Raw genomic sequence first — 22,299 nt, forward strand, 5'->3', positions numbered from 1 at the left:
TGGGATACAATCCAGTGTGGTTTCGAAATGTATATGGCAAGGTAAACTAACCCCGATAAAATGAAACGTCTGGGACAAATTTACAAATTTAACTTCTAAGTGTATGAATGTAAATATTTAATGATTTGCACCTACTATTATAGCTCCTTGAATCTCTCAATTAAGAGACGATTACTGCTGGCAGGTAGCTCTGCATCAAACATGTTGGCTCTTACCGCACTTTCCCAAATCCGCAGTGGATACAAATTACTATTAGAAATTAACGTTAGAATTATCAACAGCAAGAATGAATGGTGGTCGTCAAGGAACAATTGAGGCCTGGCCAAATACACTTGACTAAAGAATATCAGCTAAAGCCCAAAACATTAGGTACACCTTCCTAATATTGAGTTGAAACCACTTTTGCCCTCAGAACAGCCTCAATTCGTCGGGGCATGGACTACAAGGTGTCGAAAGCATTCCACAGGGATGCTGGCCCATGTTGACTCCAATGCTTCTCACAGATGTGTCAAGTTGGCTGGCAAGCAGCTGTTGAGTGAATTGCTTATCCTTTTACGTGTTGTAATGTAGACTATAGTGTAATTTGATAGTAATTTACATTTTGCAAAATAAAATGAAAACATAACAGTAGTCTAAAGTAATTTGTCATCAGCATGAAGACAAAAATGCAGTTCAATTGTTTAATGGTTAACTACAGTATGCATACATACAGGAAATAAGTAGCAAGAACTAAAGGCAACTATAAAGGACTACAAAATACAACACACGGACCAATACATTTACAAAACATTCAAAATCCTTACAAAATGGGCTGTATTGGTCCTTTTGTTGTTCTGCAATTTGGATATTTGTACAAATTTTAAGATTTAATTCGACATCTTAAATTTTCCACAATTTTACAAGTGCCGGGGAGAACCTCTAACCCACTATTTAAAATGGAAAGCCCAATGCCCCCACCACACCCCAATCAGATTAAAGGAGTGAACCCATGAGAGAATCTAGTGCACTGCCTTTCTTTTCCCACTCAACAAATAAAAAAAATTAAAAAAAACAGCCCTCTTTTTTATCCACTAACTTTTAAGCCTCTGAATGCAAATAAATCAGTCATCAAATATGCAAAAACTAAATCTTTAGGAGGGAGACAGCCATGGACCTTTGGTAGTGACTGAATGTGTGTGTGTGTGTACAAGTCTTCTTTACATGTTAGATCATTTGTTGGACACTTTCACACATCTGCTCGTACTCTCTCCCTTTTAATATTTACATCGAAGCATAAAAATGATATTAAACAGCATGTCCAAATAACTCCATATCCAGGCCAAAACAAACTCTTAGATCCATGAGCAGCAGTCAAACTTCAAATCAGCGTTGCCAGTTCGTCCAGTGCTAACAGTAATGTAGGGGGGCATCTGTGGGGTGGGTCCAGGGATGGAGGGTTTGGCCCCATTCTCTCTCCTGCAGGCTGGCTGACTAACTGGCACCAGTGCCCTCCATCACCTGCTGAGCCTGCTTTTGCCCCATGCAGCACTGAGCCACTGACTGGAACAACCTGAGAGAGAGAGAGAGAAGACAGCGGAGGGCGTTTAATCCAAGTCCTTCCATTGCAGCAATTTATCTTAGAATGATGTGTATGATATTTTTGATTAAAGCAGAGCCTGAACACAACATGCTGCTAACTGGTTATCATCCAGCTACTACTCTGCAGGTGAAGTAATCTCAGCTGAGTGAAAAGCCAACTCTGGTAGCGAATGAATGAGCACATACTTTTCGATCTCCGGGGCACAATGCACAAAGTCGTGGCTCCAGAACTTGAAGGCAGGGTTCTTGATGAGCTCGATGAAGGTGATGAGCAGTCCCCAGGGATGAGGCCTGTTCACAATCAGCCTCTCCAGAAGAACCCTGCATAGAGGAGCAAAATCCTGTTAACAAAGACACTTGGACAGATTTTGGTAGTTCTGCAATGTCTTCAAATGTAAGACTTCTTTGTAGAGAACAAGATTGACCTGGTAATCTGCTCCTGGATTGCCTCAGTGTTGGCCTCAGCAAACAGGTAGAGCATGGTGCAGCTGAAGTAATGGGTGTGGCTGTTTGGATAGCGCAGCTGATTGGCGATAGCATTCAGGAAGAGATAGCGCCCTGGGAACAGATAATGATGAGAATACCACTGTATACTTCATTACAATGAAAAGAGAAAACTGTATGCATGTCTTACCCTCAGTGTCCAGGTCCACAGCCAGGTTCTGGAAGATGTCCATGTGGGCTGAGTGAGTGATGGTGCTCATGGAGGGGGTGCTGCCCTTGTTGTGGATGTGTGCGATGGCCTGGGTTCCCACATACAGCACCAGAGCGTTGATCAGCTGGATGTTGTAACGGTTGCCTGGCTCATTTGACACCTAGAATAGGTTTGGAGGGTAAAAAGGAGAACAAAATGTAAAACCACAACAATTGCAATTGAACAAGACAATCGTTTTTTTCCCCAGATTGCATTGCCTAGAACTAAATCTACAGACACGCACTGAAACATACACCCATGTACAATGACACTTCAGATACAACGCATGACAAAAATCGACATTTGAACATTTGCTCAAAGACTCAAAACTTAACCTGTTCTAAAGATGTGTCGTTGTGCTGCAAATACTTCCGGGGACCCCGAGTGGCGCCCCCTACCTGCAGATTGCTGCGGAGTTCAGAGAGGAAGGTGACGGGGGAGCGCGTCTTCAGGTACGAGTCCAGATCCTTCTTGAACTGAGAGGGCATCACTCCGGTGAAGTTCGTGAGGATGCGCGGAGCGATGTTGATCTCGCTGAGCATGTCAACCTAGTAGACAAAAAGTGAGAAATAGTTATTACTCAATCTAAACATTTACATTTGCAGAAAACCACAAAATAATTTTCTGTGTAAATGTATTTAGGGTCTGTCATTCGGCTGTACCTTAAGATTGGGAGTGAATGGGTCTGGAAGCCTCATGTTGCGTGGAAAGGCACTCAGAATCAGGTTGCGGAGCTGGATGCAGTTGGGCGGGATGACGTCGCAGAAGCCATAGTGGTAGTCGCACAGGAACTCTGGGAAGTCATGGAGTAGGACCAGAAGGACGCGCAGGGTGCCCTGAGGACAGAGGAGAAACATTTAAATCAAATCCAAATCATAGTCAGGTTACAAATGGTTTCAAGGGAAAAACATTAAGAGCAGTTTCCAAACCTTGTAGAGGATTTGCATAGGTTTGTTGAGCTCAACATTCCTCAGGAAGGGCGCCAGGTACTTGAACAGATCAATGAGAAGTTGGGCATACATGGGCCAACCCTAAGAGAAGAGAAAACACAGGTTATCAATGGTTGCTCTTCAGTACCAAAAAAACACTGACCTAAACATGGCACTGTCTTGTCACACAGTGACCTATCCTTGCCTTCTGCTGTGGGGTGTGTGCCAGCATCCTGGCGATGAAGATACGGTGAGAGATCAACTCCAGCCAAGCGTAAACAAAGCCAGGGGCTTTGGTAGGCCTCAGGATGTGGAAAGTGTTGCTGTGGACACAAAGAACAAAATAGAAACATGGAGATGGTACACGACTCACTACAGATGTGCGCCACACATTTACAGTTAAGGAAAGTGAGCTTTAAGATGTTCTGACAATCAGTGATAAATATCTCCAGTGAAAACCAATCCTAGAATTCTTTGCTGTATTCCACTAAGAAAAGTTTGATCTCCTATGGCTTTTCTAATAGGCGTGATGGCAGCATTTACCAGAAGGCGGTGAGGGTCTGGAAGTTGATGGTCTCCAGCACGTGCTCGGGGGCATTGAGTTCGAGCAGCAGCATGATGAAGATGCGGTGGTAAGGCAACTGCTGGAACTCAGTCTGTCTCACATCATGGTCCTGGATCAGCACTCCAACCACAATACCTAGAACCTGAGACCAGTCAAGGGACACATTGATGAGCCCAGTAATGTCATTTCACAAGAGCATTTCTTAAATGGAAATCTGTGACGTGTTTTAAAAAGACAAACAACTCATAACTATGAATTGTGTTGTCAGTTTGATGATGTCAAATGTACGGTTGTCTTTCCAAGAGATCTTTACAAAGCAGAGCTTATTCTACAGACTCCATGATGAGTATCCTCCTGTTATTAACCTTGTTGAGCAGGTTGATCTTGGTGACGGTGTTGGTGGCCTCTCCAGAGTGCTTGACCAGCAGGGCGATGAGGCGCACAAAGGCGTCCAGGTTGTGGTAGCACTTGGCCCTGATGATGGCGGCGCTGGCCGCAGGGTTGTGCTGCTGCTCTGCCTGGGCGCGGTAGCTGATCTCCACACACATCTCCGTGCACAGCCGGAAGAAACGAGTGATCAGGTCATCGGTCTTCAGAATGCCCTGCTGGTGCATCTGGGGAGGAGAGTAAGTCAAGTAGTGAGAATTGCCATACACTTCTAGTCTTCCATAATATAGTTAAAATTGTGTTGTATATTTTTTCCTGAAATAAACAGCTACTCTACTAGCTTAGGCAAGTATTAACTTTATACAAAGATTTTTCTTAGTATAAATATTGACGTCTCATAAGTAACACTGCTGCAGGGTGAGCACAGCAGTGGGTTGCAGCTATGTGCACTGCTCTAGCACTAAGGTCCCACTGTGTCAAGGCCGCAACTGGAGCTGTGCTCGGTTTGTGTGTTTTGAAGGCAAACAGCGTTCTAACTGGCTTGGAGGAGACAGACTGTCGTCATAAGGCAAAGACTGTTAAACTATCATAACGACAAGTGTGTGCGGTACTTTACCTGGCCCACAAAGGCAGAGAAGGCCTTGGTGCTGTCCCGGCCGGCGGCTGCAGAGTGGTACAGGTTGACCCATTCCCTCAGCAGGTACTCAGCCTTCTCCCTCAGGCCCGGTGGGTCGTCATACTCTGATGCCTGGGAGATGCCAGAGTGCATCATAAAGTTGGGTCCTCCGTGGGCCCGGTCGATCATGGCCTCGTAGTTGGAACGGACCACGTCCATCAGCTGAGGAAGCCTTGGGGTCAAAGGACAGATATATATCAGTTAGAAAAAACGACAAAACACATGTACACCAACACCACAATAAACTCCACATCTCCAGGGTTGTATTCAATACGCACAAAATAGAAGAAAACTGACAAACAGTAAGGGACTGAACTCGCCTATTAAGAAATGCCCATTTTAGTTTTCAGTTTCAAAAGGTTTTGCTAGTGTGCGCCCTAGCGAATACAAAAAATTAGAAAAGGATTTACCCTTCGGGTGCATTGGCCCTGGAGTGGGCGCTGGTTCGCATCAGAGTCTCGATGGTGTGGAACAAGTCTGCCTCTGTGATGTGGCTGACACTGCGCTCATCCACCAACAGCAGCTTCACCAGCTGCATGGCAAACGCCACCGCCATGTAATGCAGCCCATTCTCCATAGACTAGACAGATAAACATACCGTACATACAGGGTTCTAAGATATACTGACACAGGGACGAAACACACAGCAAGCCCATTGTCTAGTTTTATAGAATCAAGACAAACTACAGTTGTGCATTAGTTGTGCTCTCTAAAATAAACATCTCAACGCTTAATAAAGAAGGTGTGTGTAGTGGTGTTTACCTGTGCCAGGTGCAGGTCGTACTGCTGCATGTTGACCAGGTGGTTTCTGATCAGCAGCTCCACAGCCTCCACGTTGTACTTGTACTCATCACGGCACTCAATCAGGCACCTGGAAAACATATCCCAAACATTAACAAATTGATGAGTTGATTTAGTTTCCCTTCCCCATTAAAGCCAAAAAGATTCCCATGAGTTGGTTTTAAGGGGGATACCAACCTGGTAATCTGCTTGTTGCACCATTGTGGCCCGTATGCCCGGCCGTCCTGGAGGGCTTTGAGCACCAGCAGGTGGCACTCTCTGTACCGCAGAAGCAGGTCAGCATCGGCACCACTGGTGGCATCCAGCAGACCCTCCACAGCCTGGAACAAGGAAGGAGAGAGTAAGAGAGACAGTTAAGAAGAAAGCTTTTCTACTGAGACCTAAGCTACTTTTCTATGTATGCATGTACTCCCATTGTGGCTGTGTGAGGACTAGTCCCTGACCTTCTGCAGCAAGCCCAGAGCGGCGATGCCGTCCCGGGAGTTCCTGGCCAGGGCCACGGCCTCCAGCAGGCTGCGCAGGGCCTGGGTTTGAGGGTTCATGGCCAGCGCTGGAGGGATGGCGTGGAGGTGCTGCTCCAGGTCTGCCATGCACTTGTCATAGATCTGAGCCACGTCGTCTGTGGCCCATGCCTGTTGCTGTAATAAACACAGGACAGAGAAACATTCATATTGTACTCCTTAACCTTAAAATGAGGTTGGGTTATGTCAAGATAGCAGCAAATGCAATAATGGGGAGTTCTCTCTTCCATGGCCGAAGAGCCTTACCTTCATGGGTTGGGCAAGGAATCCTGTAGGCTGAGACAGGTCGTTGCTGGGTAGGAAGCCTGGAACATTCCGGGCAAACTCCTCATACACTGCCAGCTGTTTGGGGTCTACGCCTCCAACCTGTGGCAGAAATATCACTCCGTAAATAGTCCAGATGCACATTTATGAAATATATTTAAAAAATGAATATCTCTTCAACAATACCACTACTAGGAAAGAAACCAATGGAGTGCTATAGGCCAGGTGTGCTCACCTTGAGTCTGATCTGCTCTGGCATGCGCTCGGCCTGGTAGGTCAGCACAACGGGGTCACAGTAGCGACGGCCCTCCTGACGGGCGTGCTTCCTCAGCTCAAACTCCTACAGGAGAGGAAGGGTACAGCAGTCAGCCATTAGATAAAGTACAAGAGCAGCATCCCAGTGCGAATATGAACGTGCCTATAACTAAACTCACCGTCGCCAGCCTCTTGTCCATCTCTGGGCCGGCCTTCTCCACGGCAGTCTTCTGGATGAAGCAGCAGGCCAGCTCACAGTTGTCCTGGGCAACCCTGGCAGCAGCCTCCTCCATCATCTCTCTCTGCTGGGGGGTGGGGGCCTAGAGGGGGACAGGAGCACAGTTAAAAGCAAGAGAAACACTAATAATAATACTTTACATTTTATATAGCGCTTTGTGGATGTGAATGGGAGAGAATGAAGATGACTGTACCCTGAGGGCAGCGGCAAAGCTGTTCTTCAGGTTGGTGGCGATGCTCATGAGCAGGGGCTCCCGGCAGGTGATCATGGCCATGCCGGCGGTCAGGTTACGCATCATATGATGGGCAGCCACACGCATGCGCGACTCCTCCGAGTCCAGAGCAAAGTCCTTCCTGACGATCTGCTCGCAGGTGGTCATGGCGATCTTGATGGAGCGGTCCACTACAGGGTGGACGAGCTCCTGCACAGCCCGCTCAATGGACTGTCTCACACACTGCTTCAGCTGAGGGTGGGCTTGGAGCAAGGGGATCTGCAGGGAGTGAAGAGCGTTCGTATCACCACACCTCAAAAGACTTACCATGTGTATGCCACAAGGTGTTTGAGTGAAGGTGCTACTTACATTGATGTTGATATTGATGTGAGGGGCTAGCCCTGCAAGCGCGTACACATTGATGTCATGATAGCTAAACTGAGGGGTAGGGGGCCCAGTAGCTGAGCAAGTGGTGGTTGGAGCGGGAGTGGTTGGTGCAGCTGCAAATGGAAGAAAGTCTCCTGTTGGTTACAAAACGCTATTGTGGTTAAAATACAGGAAAAAGGAGCTCAAGCGCAGCGGTTAGATGAACAAAACAAAGCAAAAAGAAATGGGTCAAATGTTCTTGGCAAAACACTACAAATGTAGGTTGTCATTCTACATTCAAATGATGGAACTTAAGATGGGCTAAAATCATATTCAACAATTGTGATTAAATATTACCATTTCTATATACATGGGGACATTCAGATGAAACAACCATTTGAAATAAAATGGATAGAAAGATATCCACACACCGACAAGGGGCATCCCAGTTTGAAAGTGCTGGATACCTGCGCTAACAATAGGGAGCATTTCTTCAGGGGGCTTGGCCTCTTTCTTTGGTGCAGAGAGCTGCTCTTCCAGAGTCTTCAACTTGTCTTTGTCCTTCAGCAGGGTGCCAGGCTTCAGGTCGTTGATGTCCAGTGATAAGTTCTTACACAGCACCTCAATCTCAAACTTTAAATTCAGCTGTAGTGGAGAAAGAAGCACAATGACAATCAGTACGTGAAATCTCATTTTTAGACTTAAAACATGTAGATACTGGATAAAAGAGAAAGGGTTCCCGGACCTTCAGATCATGTTCTGTATGCAGCTCTGCCAGAACATTCATGATGGCCATAGTCCAGGGATTCTGAGGTCGGAAGATCTGAGAAAACAATAAATAATCTTCTCTTAAAACAATTAAAGGCATAATAACTCCCACCAGTGCGCACAACATATATATTACCCAGAGAGCCATTGGGTCCCAAACAAACACATTTTTTAAACCAAATAGTATTTTTAGGAGCTAAAATATTGCACACATACTTTGCGCCTCTTTGCTTCTTCTGGAGGTGGGCTATAATACTGCCTATAATGGTCTACATCATCTAGCTCTGGCTGGCTCCCTGTCTGCTGCTGTAGGTATTCTGCCTGGAAGGACTGGCTCCCTGTCTGCTGCTGTAGGTATTCTGCCTGGAAGGACTGGCTCCCTGTCTGCTGCTGTAGGTATTCTGCCTGGAAGGACTGGCTCCCTGTCTGCTGCTGTAGGTATTCTGCCTGGAAGGACTGGCTCCCTGTCTGCTGCTGTAGGTATTCTGCCTGGAAGGACTGGCTCCCTGTCTGCTGCTGTAGGTATTCTGCCTGGAAGGACTGGCTCCCTGTCAGCTCCGGTAGGTACTCTGCCTGATGGGACTGAGTCAGTCTTAGGGCCCATAGTTTCTCTTGACCATGGGACCTGACAAGGAAAAACTAGTACCTAGTTAAACTCCTGGCACAATCATATTGTCTGTTGGATTGGCTGTCTCGCTATTCCTGCAGGTAGGTCCTGCCTGCCGGGGCATGCTCTATCTGTGCTGGGTCTAAGCTCACTGTCATTATCACTTTGATAACATTGCAAAAGTTGTTCCCTAGAACTTAAAATGTGAATTCAGATACCTATTGATATATTTGAAAATGCTTGTGAGAATGTGGCCTTACCACACTACGTAAACTGGATTCTAGGACTTTGGCCACAAACGGGACCACATACAGTAGCTCCTGCTGCCCCTTGACATACGCTTCCAACAAGAGGGATTTCACCTCCAAATCCTAAAGAAATAAAAACAAAACAAAAAAGACAGGTTAACCAACAAAATACCATCTCGGTGCACAATTACAAGCGTTTGGTTATTCGTTGGGAGGAAAACAAATGGAAAGTTCTATACATGCCAACATTTAAAAGTGAGGAAATGTACTCACTGTGTACAGGATGGGCTTATTTTTAGCCAGCGTGATCATGCCAAGCCAGTGGCCCAAATTCTTCAGTAGGGATCGATCAGAGAAGTTTGCAGCTGCCTTATCAGAGGTAAGGAGAACCTGCCACATGGAGAGAGAAAAGATTAGTGTTTAAGTAGCTCTTTTAAAAATCTGATATGAGTTTATAAACTATTGTCGATAAATGTTGATTATGTGAATAATTACACACCTTGATGTTTCTGTAAGTTTCATTCAAGACCATTTTGACAAACTCAGGGTTCTTCAGGGTGTCTAGAAAGTTGGAGTACAGGCTGTGGAAGTTGGGCTCGATGCTGACCCTCTTCATGACCAGATACTGGGAGACCCAGGGCATAAACTCTTCTTTCACAGTCTCCTTTAACTCCTCAACCTTGGGAGTTGGATGAAAATACACAAGCATTAGTAAAATTACAGAAATGTATTTAAATTGACCAAAACCAATATGTTTAATATAGCAGTGGCAACATATCCCCAAGTAGTAAACAAACAAAAACATATCTCTATGACCCACCTTCTGTGTCATGTTGGATTGTGACAAGTTATTGAAGATGAAAGCGATTTTCTCTTGAACATTTTCTGGGGGTTCCACAATCCTCTCGGTTTGGTCTGTTGCTACTAGCAGAGTGTCAATGTTGGTGGTGTTGATGGAGGGCTGAAATGAATAGATTAGAATATACAATCAGAACAAAATGTTTTACAATATTCTAACCTCGACTTTAGAAATCATCATTTTACACTACCTCAAATTCCCATAAAAGTATTACTTACAGTGCATCCTTGCCAAACAATGACAATATTGTAATTATTTATTCAATGACATAGCTTTAGAAACAAACGTTCATTCTCTTAGGCTGGTCACGTTTGAAAAAATTATTTATTTGCTGGTTTTGTTCCGTGTGTGTGTGTACACAAAAATGAGCATATCGTTGTGCAAACAAGAGAACCTTCCTCGTGGAACTGTTTAGTGTTGCCATTGACAATGAAACTATAGCAACGCAGTAAACAAACACTGAAGCACTGGTTTGCTAGCGTAATTTTACATGGCCAGAGAAAAACATTGGCATATTATATATGGTGCAATCGTCTCCCAGGTACTCACCGGCACATCCTTCTTGAAGCTGCCAGGGGTAGGTCGGGTGATGGTAGTGGTTTTGGCGACAGTGGTGGTGGTGGTAGCTGTGGTGACCAGGGTGCTGGGCTGTCCAGGCTGGGGGGCTTTGGGAGGCTGAGACTGGGCCTGAGCTTGAGCCAACGCCAGGCTTCCTGGGGTGGTGATGGATCCCTGCATCTTCACCGGAGGATCCCGTGACTGTTGGCCATACTCGATATACTGCACGCACAGGATATTCGAAAGTGCCAGAGCGAGAGACTTATTTATCGTGAAGTAGGATTCGCACCTCTGGCTAAGGTGGTGCGGAGATCAGTATAAAGACAAGGAAGGTACATGTACAGATGAAGAATGACAGATTGTCTCACAAACAATACAGGAAATCCAATTACCTCTTGTAAATGAAGGGGGAATTGCAGAAAGTGGCCAATTGAGGCCAAGTGCTGACAATATTGGGGATAGTCCTTCAGCCTAGAGGGAAAGATCAAATTATAGCCCTACAGCAGTCACAGATCATTTGAATCACACATACGCAACATTCTATAGCAACATGCAAATATTCTGTGTGGAATTCCATCAAACATCTGAAGAAAGAAATGTCCATACCTATTTTTGAATCTATCTAGAGCAGCGATTCCAAAGTAATACATTTTGGATCCAAATGGTTTCCTTAAGGCTTCGAGGACATATCGGAGGGCCAGTCCGAGGGCCATGTAGGTGACAAGACCCTTCTCAATGATCCCCCCGAACAGGCAGGCGGTGATGTGCAGCTCCTTGTCGGGGTACTGGGGGAAGAAGCGGTACTCCTCGAACAAGTTCCTCAGCATACAGTTAAAGACCTCACGCTCTCGCTTGATGGTGGAGTCCTTGAACCTCTGCAGCATCTCCAGCACCTGCAGAGAGAGGGGCACCATGGATTAAGCAGCTGTCAGTTTGAGGATAAACACCATCACTGGGTCAGTGCCTGAAACAGCCTGCAGACTATTTTATTCAGAGACTCACCTCATCCACAGACATGGTAGGGTGTGGGGGGTGGTTGTAGATGCGCTGGAAGTAACTGTTAGCCTCATCGTCAATCTCCTTACTAAAGTGCTGGTTAGCCTCAGGCCACACCTGAGATAGGTCAGCTGGGAAAAAGGTGATAGACTAAATCAAACAATACTGCCATAGAAAACCCATTGGAACCATTTCAATAGTGATAAATTGCAGCAAATAAAACATTTGACAAGCAATTAAAAACAAGCTTAGAATGTTTTTCACTATCAAACACTACACAAAAAACATTTGTACAAGGATTGTCCTGAACATCCAAGTTCAAATTCATGTCAATTAGGAGCATAAGAATTTGCCAATTTGTGTTTAATGGAAGACTGACCTGTATTTCCTCTGATTCAATGTGTGAAAGACACAGTTTTTCTTCCCAGATTGTACTCAATGCTTTTAGATGAGAAATGTTAAAGCATTTGTAATCGATCCAAGTAAACCCTCATTACTTCAAGAGGCCATTAGGAGATATTAAGAGAACGTTTTCGGAGGAAATACAGTTGAGGCGCCTAGCACACTCAGTCACACCACCACCACTTACAGGCCTTCATCTTACTCTGCTGAAAGGTGGGCGGATTCAGGCCCGGTGTGCTCATCTTCCTCGTCCCAAAAGGATCACTGCTCACCGCTGGCATTCCAAGACCAGAACCAATGCCTGATCCCAGCGGACCTAGACAAAAATAAATACATCCAAGTTTAGTCCTCCATTATAGTGTAATCAAAACACTATGAAAATATCTCTACGGCAGGTTCTCTACTCATACCTGGGTTACCTAGCTGTGAAGAGAGGCTTCCAATCCCCCCAAATGGTGTGCTGGGGTTGGGGTTGGACAGTGGAGGGAAGGCCTTAGCTGGGGACTGGGGGTTGCTGAAGGCAGAGCCCAGAGGGGTAGGGAAGCCCTGCATGCTCTGTGTGTGAGAGGTGGTAGAGCTGCCCAGGTTCAGCGAGCCCATGGCTGTCAGGGGATCCATCTAGAACACAGAATGGAACAAGTGTCAATCAAATTCAGGGGATGATGAAAGTACAATGTTTCTAGCTGATACATATTACCCAATAACAGTGTTAGTGAACATAGATGCAATGCCCTTCACCTGGAGAGGAGACACCGATACCTGCACAGGGGAAATGGCGTCTAGGCTGCTGGTGCTGGGAGCACGTCCCTTTGGCATGACCCCCGGTGGTGGCTGGCGGGCTTTGTTCATGACGTTGCTACAGTTGGCAACCATGGTCAAGATCGTCTCGGAGAGCTCTTGAGACACACTCCTAAAAAAAATACATCCATTATTTAACTATATGACCTTGTTTCATATTCAGAAAGATAATAGAACATGGACTTGAAATGAATTATGGAAACTAGACATTTTGGCACAACCATATAATATGATTGACGTAATGAAAGGGAGCAGACCGGTCACAAATGTGATCATAGATCTTATGATTCAACCTCTGATGGAAACATGGTAAACTCACCCTGCACAGGACTGCAGACAGCCCAGCATGGTAGCCATCGTTTCCGGGGGGAGCTGGGCGCTTTTGGGCTGGTCCTTCTCTGGGGCCAAACCACCCATAATAGAGGGACAGCGTCTCTTCAGGAACGTTACACATGCCTGGATGAAGGGCTCCTAGAACGGCAAACAGGTCAATGACTGTCATACACTATCCAAATAACTTTTGTAGCAATGTGCATGTATAATTGTTGTAAATTAAAGGCTCAACTCACGCCACCCACCCCGTGCTCTCGGATTTTGTCAGTCAGCCATTTGTCAAGTTTGAGGTATTCACGGCGAGAGGCAAGTGCAGCAAGGTCGATAACAAAGGCAAATGGAGTACCATTTAGCAGCATTGAAAGAGACTGAAAAACAAGAGGAACAGTTTGGATACTGCAACAACAAAAAAGTTTGCACAAAATGGCCTTGTAGAAAGCTATATCGCAGTTTATTATATTTCCTGAAAAGAATATTCCCCTGAAAAGATATTCCCCTGACCCCTACCTTCAAGTCCTGGGCCACATCCAGGATGCGGGACAGCTTGGCCTGGTCGTACTGCTCCCCTCTCATGTACCACTCTGCCATCGAGTGCATGATCAGCTGACGAATAGAGGGGGACTGGCCCTGTCCGTGCCACGCGTAGTGCAAGATGATGGCGGAGTTGGGGTGGTTGCCCAAGAAGATGGGCATGAGGGTGGAGATGAGCTCGTGGCGCAGGGTGTGCCAGGAGGTGCTGATCTGCAGCAGCGCCAGCACCAGCATGTCAGGACAGTGCTTGATGGGGAAACTGAAGAGCTGCTTCACCTGCTCGTACTGGCCCACCTCAGAGAGGCGCAGGAGGCTCTCCACCAGGTCCAGGCTCTTCCTGTGTGGCGAAAATCACACAAACAAAGACCATCAGAAATGGCATGACGTACTAATAATTAACGTAAAGGAATATCTAGAACTGTGGTGGTCAGGAGGGCTGTGTTTTACGCACCAGGTGGCTATCTCCCTGTTATCGTCCTCAGGTGGGGCCTTCAGTATGTCGATGGCTACGGTGTGGCAGGGGTAGTCAGCAAAGCAGAACACATCTGGGCTCATGAGGGAGTGCTGAATGAATGACAGCTGGAAGAGAGGGGAGTTAGAAAGGTCAGGAGGGCTGAGGAGGAGGAAGTCCATCCGTAGGGCAAGAGCCCAAAGTGTTGAGTGTGTGTGGTCATTTTTACACAACAATGATCACACCTCTTTCTTACCTGTCCCTCAGCATGCTTCCAGGGCCGGTAGATGAGGTCGACAGGGAACACCTCCATACCCAGGCCCCTCTGGATCCCATACACCACCATCTGAAGTCCCTTACTGTCCCGGATCATAAAGCCAGGGTGATCCAGCTCATAGGTCACCTCTTTGAAGTTCAGATTGGGGTTCTTCAATATAAAAGGAAATGTTATGTACAAAGTACAAGACGTGAATGGCCAACTGAATGTGAATAACAAGTAATTCCACTATAACTTACAACTTCTTTGACCACGTCAATCAGAACTTCTACATTCCAGGTGTGGGCCTGAGAACCATCACTTTTGTCCTTTCCATCGCTCCAAATGCCACTGCCCGGAGCCGAGATGGACTGAGGAAGATGTAAAGAACGCATTAGTATATATAGAAAGCAGTTTCATGATTTTATACAGAGCTTTAAGGAGATTTTGTAAGTTACTATCAGGACAACCCTCACCTGTAGGGGGATTCCATCAGACAAGCCAGAGTGGGTACGAGCCATCATCCCCAGGACCCTGGCCACCTGGCTGGCAGTGACCTCTCGCACCCCATACTGAAGGATTATGTTGCGGCATTCATCAAGACTGAGAAAGAGAGCCGGTACATTAACAGGGGTAACGGTCATTCAGTTCCTTCTGTTGTGGTGGTAATGTATGACATCAAAAAGTACTCAATACATTTAATTTGTAATGGGCATTTCAGTTGCTAAATAATCACCTTGCACAAAAGCCATAGCCAACTTCCTGCATAAACTCTGCAAGAGAACTCTCCATCATTGTCTTGGCTAACTCTCCCGAGTCTGGCAGAATCCTGTCCATCAGAATGTCCCGTTTTTCAGGGTACAGCAGCGGTGCAAGCACCACAGGGCAGCGCGCCTGCGGGAAATCTGAAACACACAGACAACATTTAACTAATGGGGCAACAGTGTTATGGATGAAGGAATCCAAGTTTATATTACCTCTGGATATAATTTACATTTCCCTTAAAGTAGCATGTCTATGCCCCTCACCTCTGCACAGTGTCTTGAGGAAAGCGTAAATCTGCTCTTGTCCAACCCCACTGGCTCCCTTCTGGCCAAACAGAAGATGGGAGAGGAGCAGGTGCAAGACCTCTATGGCAATATCTTGGAAGCCACCTTCCTGGTTTCCTCCAAGGTCCGCGTCCACGTACGAGCGGAGGAGGTCAGGGAGCTTTTGTTTGACGAACTGCGCGGCTAAAAACAGATGGGGAAATATTTCAAATAAATACTTGCTTAGATACCTTAATTACAGAACAACATGATCCCCCCCAACACACAGATTAAACATTGCATGTTTTCAAGTCAGCTGGTTTAGTCAAAATATTAAATATAAAACAGAATTTACCAAAACCACGAAGGTCTGCGTTGCACGAATTGAGTAAAGCAAGGCCAAATATCACCTTGGGAAAAAAGAAGATATTTTAAGTAATGTAAGTATAATCTCAAATTGTTTGGCATATTTCTTTCTTAACTGCAATAAAAACAACATTTATAACATACCTATATAACCTATATAACATATCCATCTGATAACATACATTTCCATATAGACTTACAGTGAGGGAAAAAAGTATGATCCCCTGCTGATTTTGTACGTTTGCCCACTGACAAATAAATTATCAGTCTATACTTTTAATGGTAGGTTTATTTGAACAGTGAGAGACAGAATAACAACAAAATCCAGAAAAACGCATGTCAAAAATGTTATAAATTGATTTGCATTTTAATGAGAGAAATAAGTATTTGACCCCCTCTCAATCAGAAAGATTTCTGGCTCCCAGGTGTCTTTTATACAGGTAACGAGCTGAGATTAGGAGCACACTCTTAAAGGGAGTGCTCCTAATCTCAGTTTGTTACCTGTATAAAAGACACCTGTCCACAGAAGCAATCAATCAATCAGATTCCAAACTCTCCACCATGGCCAAGACCAAAGAGCTCTCCAAGGACGTCAGGGACAAGATTGTAGACCTACACAAGGCTGGAATGGGCCATCGCCAAGCAGCTTGGTGAGAAGGTGACAACAGTTGGTGCGATTATTCGCAAATGGAAGAAACACAAAATAACTGTCAATCTCCCTCGGCCTGGGGCTCCATGCAAGATCTCACCTCGTGGAGTTGCAATGATCATGAGAACGGTGAGGAATCAGCCCAGAACTACACGGGAGGATCTTGTCAATGATCTCAAGGCAGCTAGGACCATAGTCACCAAGAAAACAATTGGTAAAACACTACGCCGTGAAGGACTGAAATCCTGCAGCGCCCGCAAGGTCCCCATGCTCAAGAAAGCACATATACAGGCCCGTCTGAAGTTTGCCAATGAACATCTGAATGATTCAGAGGAGAACTGGGTGAAAGTTGTGGTCAGATGAGACCAAAGTGGAGCTCTTTGGCATCAACTCAACTCTCCGTGTTTGGAGGAGGAATGCTGCCTATGACCCCAAGAACACCATCCCCACCGTCAAACATGGAGGTGGAAACATTATGCTTTGGGGGTGTTTTTCTGCTAAGGGGACAGGACAACTTCACCGCATCAAAGGGACGATGGACGGGGCCATGCACCGTCAAATCTTGGGTGAGAACCTCCTTCCCTTAGCCAGGGCATTGAAAATGGGTCGTGGATGGGTATTCCAGCATGACAATGACCCATAACACACGGCCAAGGCAACAGAGGAGTGGCTCAAGAAGAAGCACATTAAGGTCCTGGAGTGGCCTAGCCATAATCTCATAGAAAATCTGTGGAGGGAGCTGAAGGTTCGAGTTGCCAAACGTCAGGCTCGAAACCTTAATGACTTGGAGAAGATCTGCAAAGAGGAGTGGGACAAAATCCCTCCTGAGATCTGTGCAAACCAGGTGGCCAACTACAAGAAATGTCTGACCTCTGTGATTGCCAACAAGGGTTTTGCCACCAAGTACTAAGTCATGTTTTGCAGAGGGGTCAAATACTTATTTCCCTCATTAAAATGCAAATCAATTTATAACATTTTTGACATGCGTTTTTCTGGAATTTTTTTGTTGTTATTCTGTCTCTCACTGTTCAAATAAACCTACCATTAAAATTAGACTGATCATGTCTTTGTCAGTGGACAAACGTACAAAATCAAATATTTTTTTCCCCCTTACTGTAATTCTCTAGAACATTACTCTACTTACTTCTTGAACTTTGCTTAGCTTGAGAACTTTACTCAACTGAGTAAACAAGTGGGCCGACGGCTTCAAACTCTGAAAATGATAAAGGTTTAGAAAACAAACCGTTTTCCTGATGCAGACAGTAATTTTGGGACATGAAGCGAGGCATAACTTGGACCCACTCCATCACTGCAGAAAATGTACACATTTTCTTTCTGAATTGTAGAAATATTTTACAAAGGTGGGTAAGAAAATAAGCACATATGCCTCCTACCTTCTGGTAGTGCAAAGGATTGTCGATGGTGTAGCAGAGTGTTGAAATAAAATTAGGCTTTGAAATCAGTGAAACACACTCCTGGATCAGAAACTGTATATTGGGCAAGTGGACAAACAAAGGTAAAAGGGAGGGGACATAAAATAGGTTAAGGACAAAATAGGAAAGCAAAGTCACTTTCTAAAACAATAAGGCAAGACAAACTAACAATATCAATGACAATTAGGAAACCTACACAGTGGTGCGTTCAGAGTTCACAAATTCCTAGTGCTGTGATATCTAAGCATTTTCCGGTTCGTAAGAGACCATTAATCCTCATTGCTAAAATCAGTTGAAGTCAAGCCATTGGTGTAATAAGTATTACTAATAAAAATATTACCTGATGGAAATCTTTGCCACTGCTTTTACCATCACCACTGAAATCCACATGGGAGAAGAGACAGCGTAATAAATGCCTGTCCGCCTCAGGGCCGTGACGATTCACAATCTGTTGGGACAGAATAAGCATTCGCCAAAAGAACACAACAGGTTGGCCGGCACAGCCAAAATATTATTGTCAAGATAACTCAGACCTAATGCAATTCTGAACCACAGAATGATATTGGTTTTACAATAATTTCTGAAATGGGATACATTTTTAGATGTCTATCTACATCATAAAATCTACTTAGCTATAGCCCTGCAAAGCTCTACATTGGTGAAAATGTGTACTGCTTTGTAGTGTCCCAACAACAAAACTGGAAACACAACAATAGAAAATGACATTAAAAAAAAACATCATTTGTGAGCATAATACTGCATGCTACTCACATGCTGTATTTCCTGCTGGCTGGCTCTGTAGTTTTTCTTAGATAAATTGTCCACCAGGTAGCTGATTTGAGACAAAGCCAGCGAGAGCGAGTCAAGATTCATTGCTGGTTGGGGCGGAAGCAGGCGGCCGTGCCCGGCGCAAAATCACCATTATTCCCCTTTAGTCACTTCAGTGATAAGATACTTCTGCCCCCCCCCCCCCAGGTGTGAAAAATGTATGTTTTAAAACAAGCTTCTTCTGTCAGTTGATCTTGATACAAGGTAAAGTCCCTCAGTGCAACATCAAGTTCAGCATCTGAAAATCGCCAAGAGAGGAAAGTAGTTAATACAGCTGCAATCTGCAATACGGTTCTACATATAGAAAATGTGTGGTAAAGTAGTCTAAAATAATCGAGCAAATACTACACACAGTTATATGATCAACTGGGTTTGTAAATACCAAAAGTGCACAACGATGTACAACTGCCATGGGTAATAAACCCCATTGGGCCTACTACTCACCTGGAGTAATCCTGATTCATACGCCTGCGCAATACTAAACACAGCTAGCTAGCTACCTTGAAACAGACAGGTAAGTCACCATGACCGAGTTTGCCCAAACAAATGATAAACGTTAGCCAAAACTCTTTCCCAACGTCGCTCTAGTATCAGTGTCACGAGAGTCGGGCCTTGACTTCAGCACACCCACTACTCCCAGTTCAATCAGCATCGTGTGAGCTGATATTAATGCGGATGATTAACTATATTTATGTTCTACACTGGCAGCGCGTGGTTAATCAAGGAATAAACAAGCTACAATCGTTTTGTGAATTTGTTTACGTTATTTGGCTAGCTAATGCTAGTTAAATTAATTACAAACGTTAGATAGGTTTTCAGTGTCCTAGCAATAATAATGCAAATAGTTAGCTACTGTAGCTAACTACGTTTGTGAGACAATACTAACGGCAACTAGCTAGCTAAGTTAACGGTAGCCTGTGTGTGCCATCTAAAAACTATTTAATTTATTTTCCGTAACCGTCCACGTAGCCAACTTATGGGTTAACGTTAGCTAACCTTACTTTGCCAGTTAACAGTTAACTACCGCTAGGTATCTTGGGCAACATAACTTGGCTCACGTTAACGTTAGCTAATAATACCAACGGTAACCATGATTGCTAACTGCAGAATTGACCTGACCACACACTAAGAAGTATAATTTGTTAACGTTAACCACCTGACAGTCACATGCTAACTTACCCATTTAGACAAAGAGCTAGCCAACTAACGGTAGCTAAGCACAGTTTGCAGCGAACACCAACTAGTTAGCTAACTTAGCTAGATGTGACCAACGTCAGCCAGGATACAAACAGTAACGTTAGCTAGCTAACAGTAACGTTAACTCGCAGAAGGCCGTAATGTAAGGCTGTTTTTCTGTAGCTGGCTGGTTAATATGTTACCGTTGCAAATCCAACAATTATATACAGTAAACGCTAACGTTAGCTCGCTGATCAATTTAGTAGCGAGCAATTATGTTATTGTCCTTGGAAATAAATTGTCAACAAAATATCTAGTAGTAGCTACGTTAACTTGATGCCTAGCTAACTAATTAGCTAAATGTAGCTACCATTAACTAACTGGCTAGCTAGATGACCTAGCCATGTATGGCCAGGTAGCGCTAACGTTAACTAGCAAAGCTACTCTAACGTTACTAGTAGTTAACTAGCTAACGTTAACTATATCAGACGTTGTCATGAACATGTCGTTGTCAATGTGCACCATCGGGATAGAAATCATTACCGTTAGTTAACTGTGTTAAATGTTAATGGACATTTTCACTAGCAAACCAACTCTTGCTTTTTGACATGGGACCATCTAACATAGCTAACACATTAGCTAGTTTGTCTTTCCTTAGCGAACGTTAGCTATGACGCCTAACGGCTAGTTGCACATATGCTAGCTTACTAATGTCTTCATTTGAAGAAATATCGCAGATTCTTTACAACAGATTGTTAAAAAAAAAACTTTTTAAAACTTACCATGGTTCCTAAAATGTATGTGTGATGTTCATTCCTATTGGTTTCTGCGCCCAAACTTGATTAATTAAAAGGGTTTCTCTCCTTCCAGTTCGGTTAGATTTTTCAAAATAAAATGGCGACTGTCATCCTCGCGCGCACACAGTGCAGTCTGCACTTCAGTGCTCGAGCCCGGACTCGCGACGCCATTGTAGTTGTTGTTGTTCTTCTTCTTCGGTGGAAGTTAACAGCGGTTGACATCCAATATGTTGCATTACTGCCCCCAACTTAACACAGTAAAACCCATTACACTTTGTGATACAACATGGGAAACCTGAAAAATGTAATACAAATGTTTAATTACCCTACCATCTAACCCTACACTCATTAAAACCCACCAACTTATTCCACTACTTTAACCCTATCTGATTCTACCCCAGGCCACTGACCTGAGAGGAGGGACACACTACCACTCAACACACCCTGTAACTCTTCCGAAGTCAAATCTTGTACCACCAGGTACTTCTCTGCAGCTGCCACCACAACATCTATTTTCTGTGACTTACGCCTCGATCACACCAACAGCGTTATTGCGTTTTGGTACCAAAGAGGTACATTCATTTCCAATGGAACGCAGTGTTTGCCTTGCAGCATTGCGTTGCAGAGGCAGTTGCAGTGCGTTCTGTGTGGTACATACCTTGGATTTCTCGAATGTATGCATCAAACTGTATGCGTAGACAGCTTGACAGAAATGGTAGCAGAAGGTGAATGTTGAACTTTTGTTGCACATATATCCAGATGATGCTGCGTACCATTTTGCACAATGACGCTGTCGGTGTGATCGAGGAGTGACATTCCATCTCTATGGCACAGTTGGTAACCATTGCTATGAACGCTAAGAAGCCAACCTTACTGAAACATATATCACTCATTGGCCTATCCCTGTGTTCTGGCACAGATCTACTATTCACAGGGTTCCTCTCAGAATCCCTCACCCTTGATCCACCCTCCTCCACTATCTTCACTTCCTCAGCATACGGCATCTTCTGCACTTCTCTGACCCTGGCCACCTCAACCTGCCTCTCTCGCAGTTGACACACACAACTTTTCCCACCGAAACTAAACATTTGTATGTCCCATGTCCTCCTGCACACTTCCCACATCTTGGAATCTACCTCCTACATACTGCTGTGACATGCCCATAAATGTGACACCTATAACACCGCAGTGTATTCGGCACAAAAGCTCTAACGGCAAAACTCATATATCCTAACATTACTTTGACAGGTAAAGACTCTGAATCAAAGCTCAAAAGAACAGACTGTGTCACCTCTGTTTCACCACGCTCCCAACCGGATCTGCGTCGCACCGAACGGCGGGCGGAACGAACACTAGGAATCTTCTACTTAAATTGCTCCACCTCCACACTTAACACTACCCCAGAAATCACTTCTTTCAATGGTGCCCTGTACCTTAGCGCAAAGTAAGATACTTTCCCCAAGTTGCGTTGCAACGAGCGCCTGCTCCCTCTGATCTGAAGAAACACAAACAAACATCACAAGTCCACTTCGGGTTACCTTCACCGACTCAACAGCACCCACCATGTTTTCCACCCAACCTGAAACCACCCCATCATGGATCAGCCAAAAGGCCTGGTTCCACCCTCATCAAAAATCTCCCTCCCACTGGACCAAACTTATCTTTATCATAACCATGTCCATCGGGATCCAACACCAATCTTCCTCAACATACCCCCTCCCTTGTTATTG

At 44.8% G+C, this 22,299-nt stretch overlaps 1 protein-coding gene across 14 annotated transcripts; it reads right to left on the reverse strand.

The window, feature by feature from the left end:
* Positions 1–638: 638 nt before the first annotated feature.
* Positions 639–20,658, reverse strand: LOC311137276 (CCR4-NOT transcription complex subunit 1-like). Of its 14 annotated transcripts, none has more exons than XM_084171677.1 (48): positions 20,555–20,658; positions 18,540–18,834; positions 18,109–18,216; positions 17,730–17,822; positions 17,480–17,548; positions 15,676–15,730; positions 15,321–15,524; positions 15,029–15,197; positions 14,769–14,895; positions 14,553–14,663; positions 14,293–14,463; positions 14,037–14,164; positions 13,562–13,922; positions 13,291–13,422; positions 13,041–13,192; positions 12,662–12,833; positions 12,334–12,541; positions 12,126–12,239; positions 11,528–11,652; positions 11,132–11,418; positions 10,918–10,996; positions 10,517–10,747; positions 9,929–10,069; positions 9,608–9,787; positions 9,382–9,498; positions 9,121–9,231; positions 8,231–8,308; positions 7,953–8,130; positions 7,489–7,619; positions 7,102–7,398; positions 6,850–6,990; positions 6,651–6,755; positions 6,398–6,517; positions 6,074–6,268; positions 5,808–5,950; positions 5,592–5,700; positions 5,240–5,409; positions 4,770–5,001; positions 4,132–4,380; positions 3,745–3,908; positions 3,407–3,524; positions 3,202–3,303; positions 2,935–3,108; positions 2,671–2,820; positions 2,213–2,393; positions 2,004–2,136; positions 1,765–1,899; positions 639–1,549 (listed from the first exon to the last, which is right to left on the reverse strand). In XM_084171677.1, exons 2-48 carry the CDS (start codon positions 18,639–18,641, stop codon positions 1,471–1,473), a joined length of 7,131 nt encoding a protein of 2,376 aa, XP_084027803.1. In that variant the 5' UTR covers positions 18,642–18,834; positions 20,555–20,658; the 3' UTR covers positions 639–1,470. The 14 variants fall into 14 exon arrangements, with proteins under 14 accessions (XP_084027803.1, XP_084027813.1, XP_084027815.1 ...); XM_084171687.1 differs by having other exon boundaries at positions 2,608–2,820; XM_084171689.1 differs by having other exon boundaries at positions 7,489–7,640.
* Positions 20,659–22,299: the final 1,641 nt, after the last annotated feature.

This window comes from Coregonus lavaretus (genome assembly GCF_964263955.1).
Source record: "Coregonus lavaretus genome assembly, chromosome: 11".
NCBI classification, from domain to species: domain Eukaryota; kingdom Metazoa; phylum Chordata; class Actinopteri; order Salmoniformes; family Salmonidae; genus Coregonus; species Coregonus lavaretus.

Coding starts and splice junctions, on each gene's coding strand:
- LOC311137276 (XM_084171676.1), bottom strand. CDS start 18,641: ATGAATCTTGACTCGCTCTCGCTGGCTTTGTCTCAAATCAGCTACCTG. Junction 14,896..15,028: donor GGCTATGGCTTTTGTGCAAG/GTGATTATTTAG, acceptor TCTCTTTCTCAG/TCTTGATGAATGCCGCAACA. Junction 5,002..5,239: donor AGGGCCAATGCACCCGAAGG/GTAAATCCTTTT, acceptor TTTGACCCCAAG/GCTTCCTCAGCTGATGGACG.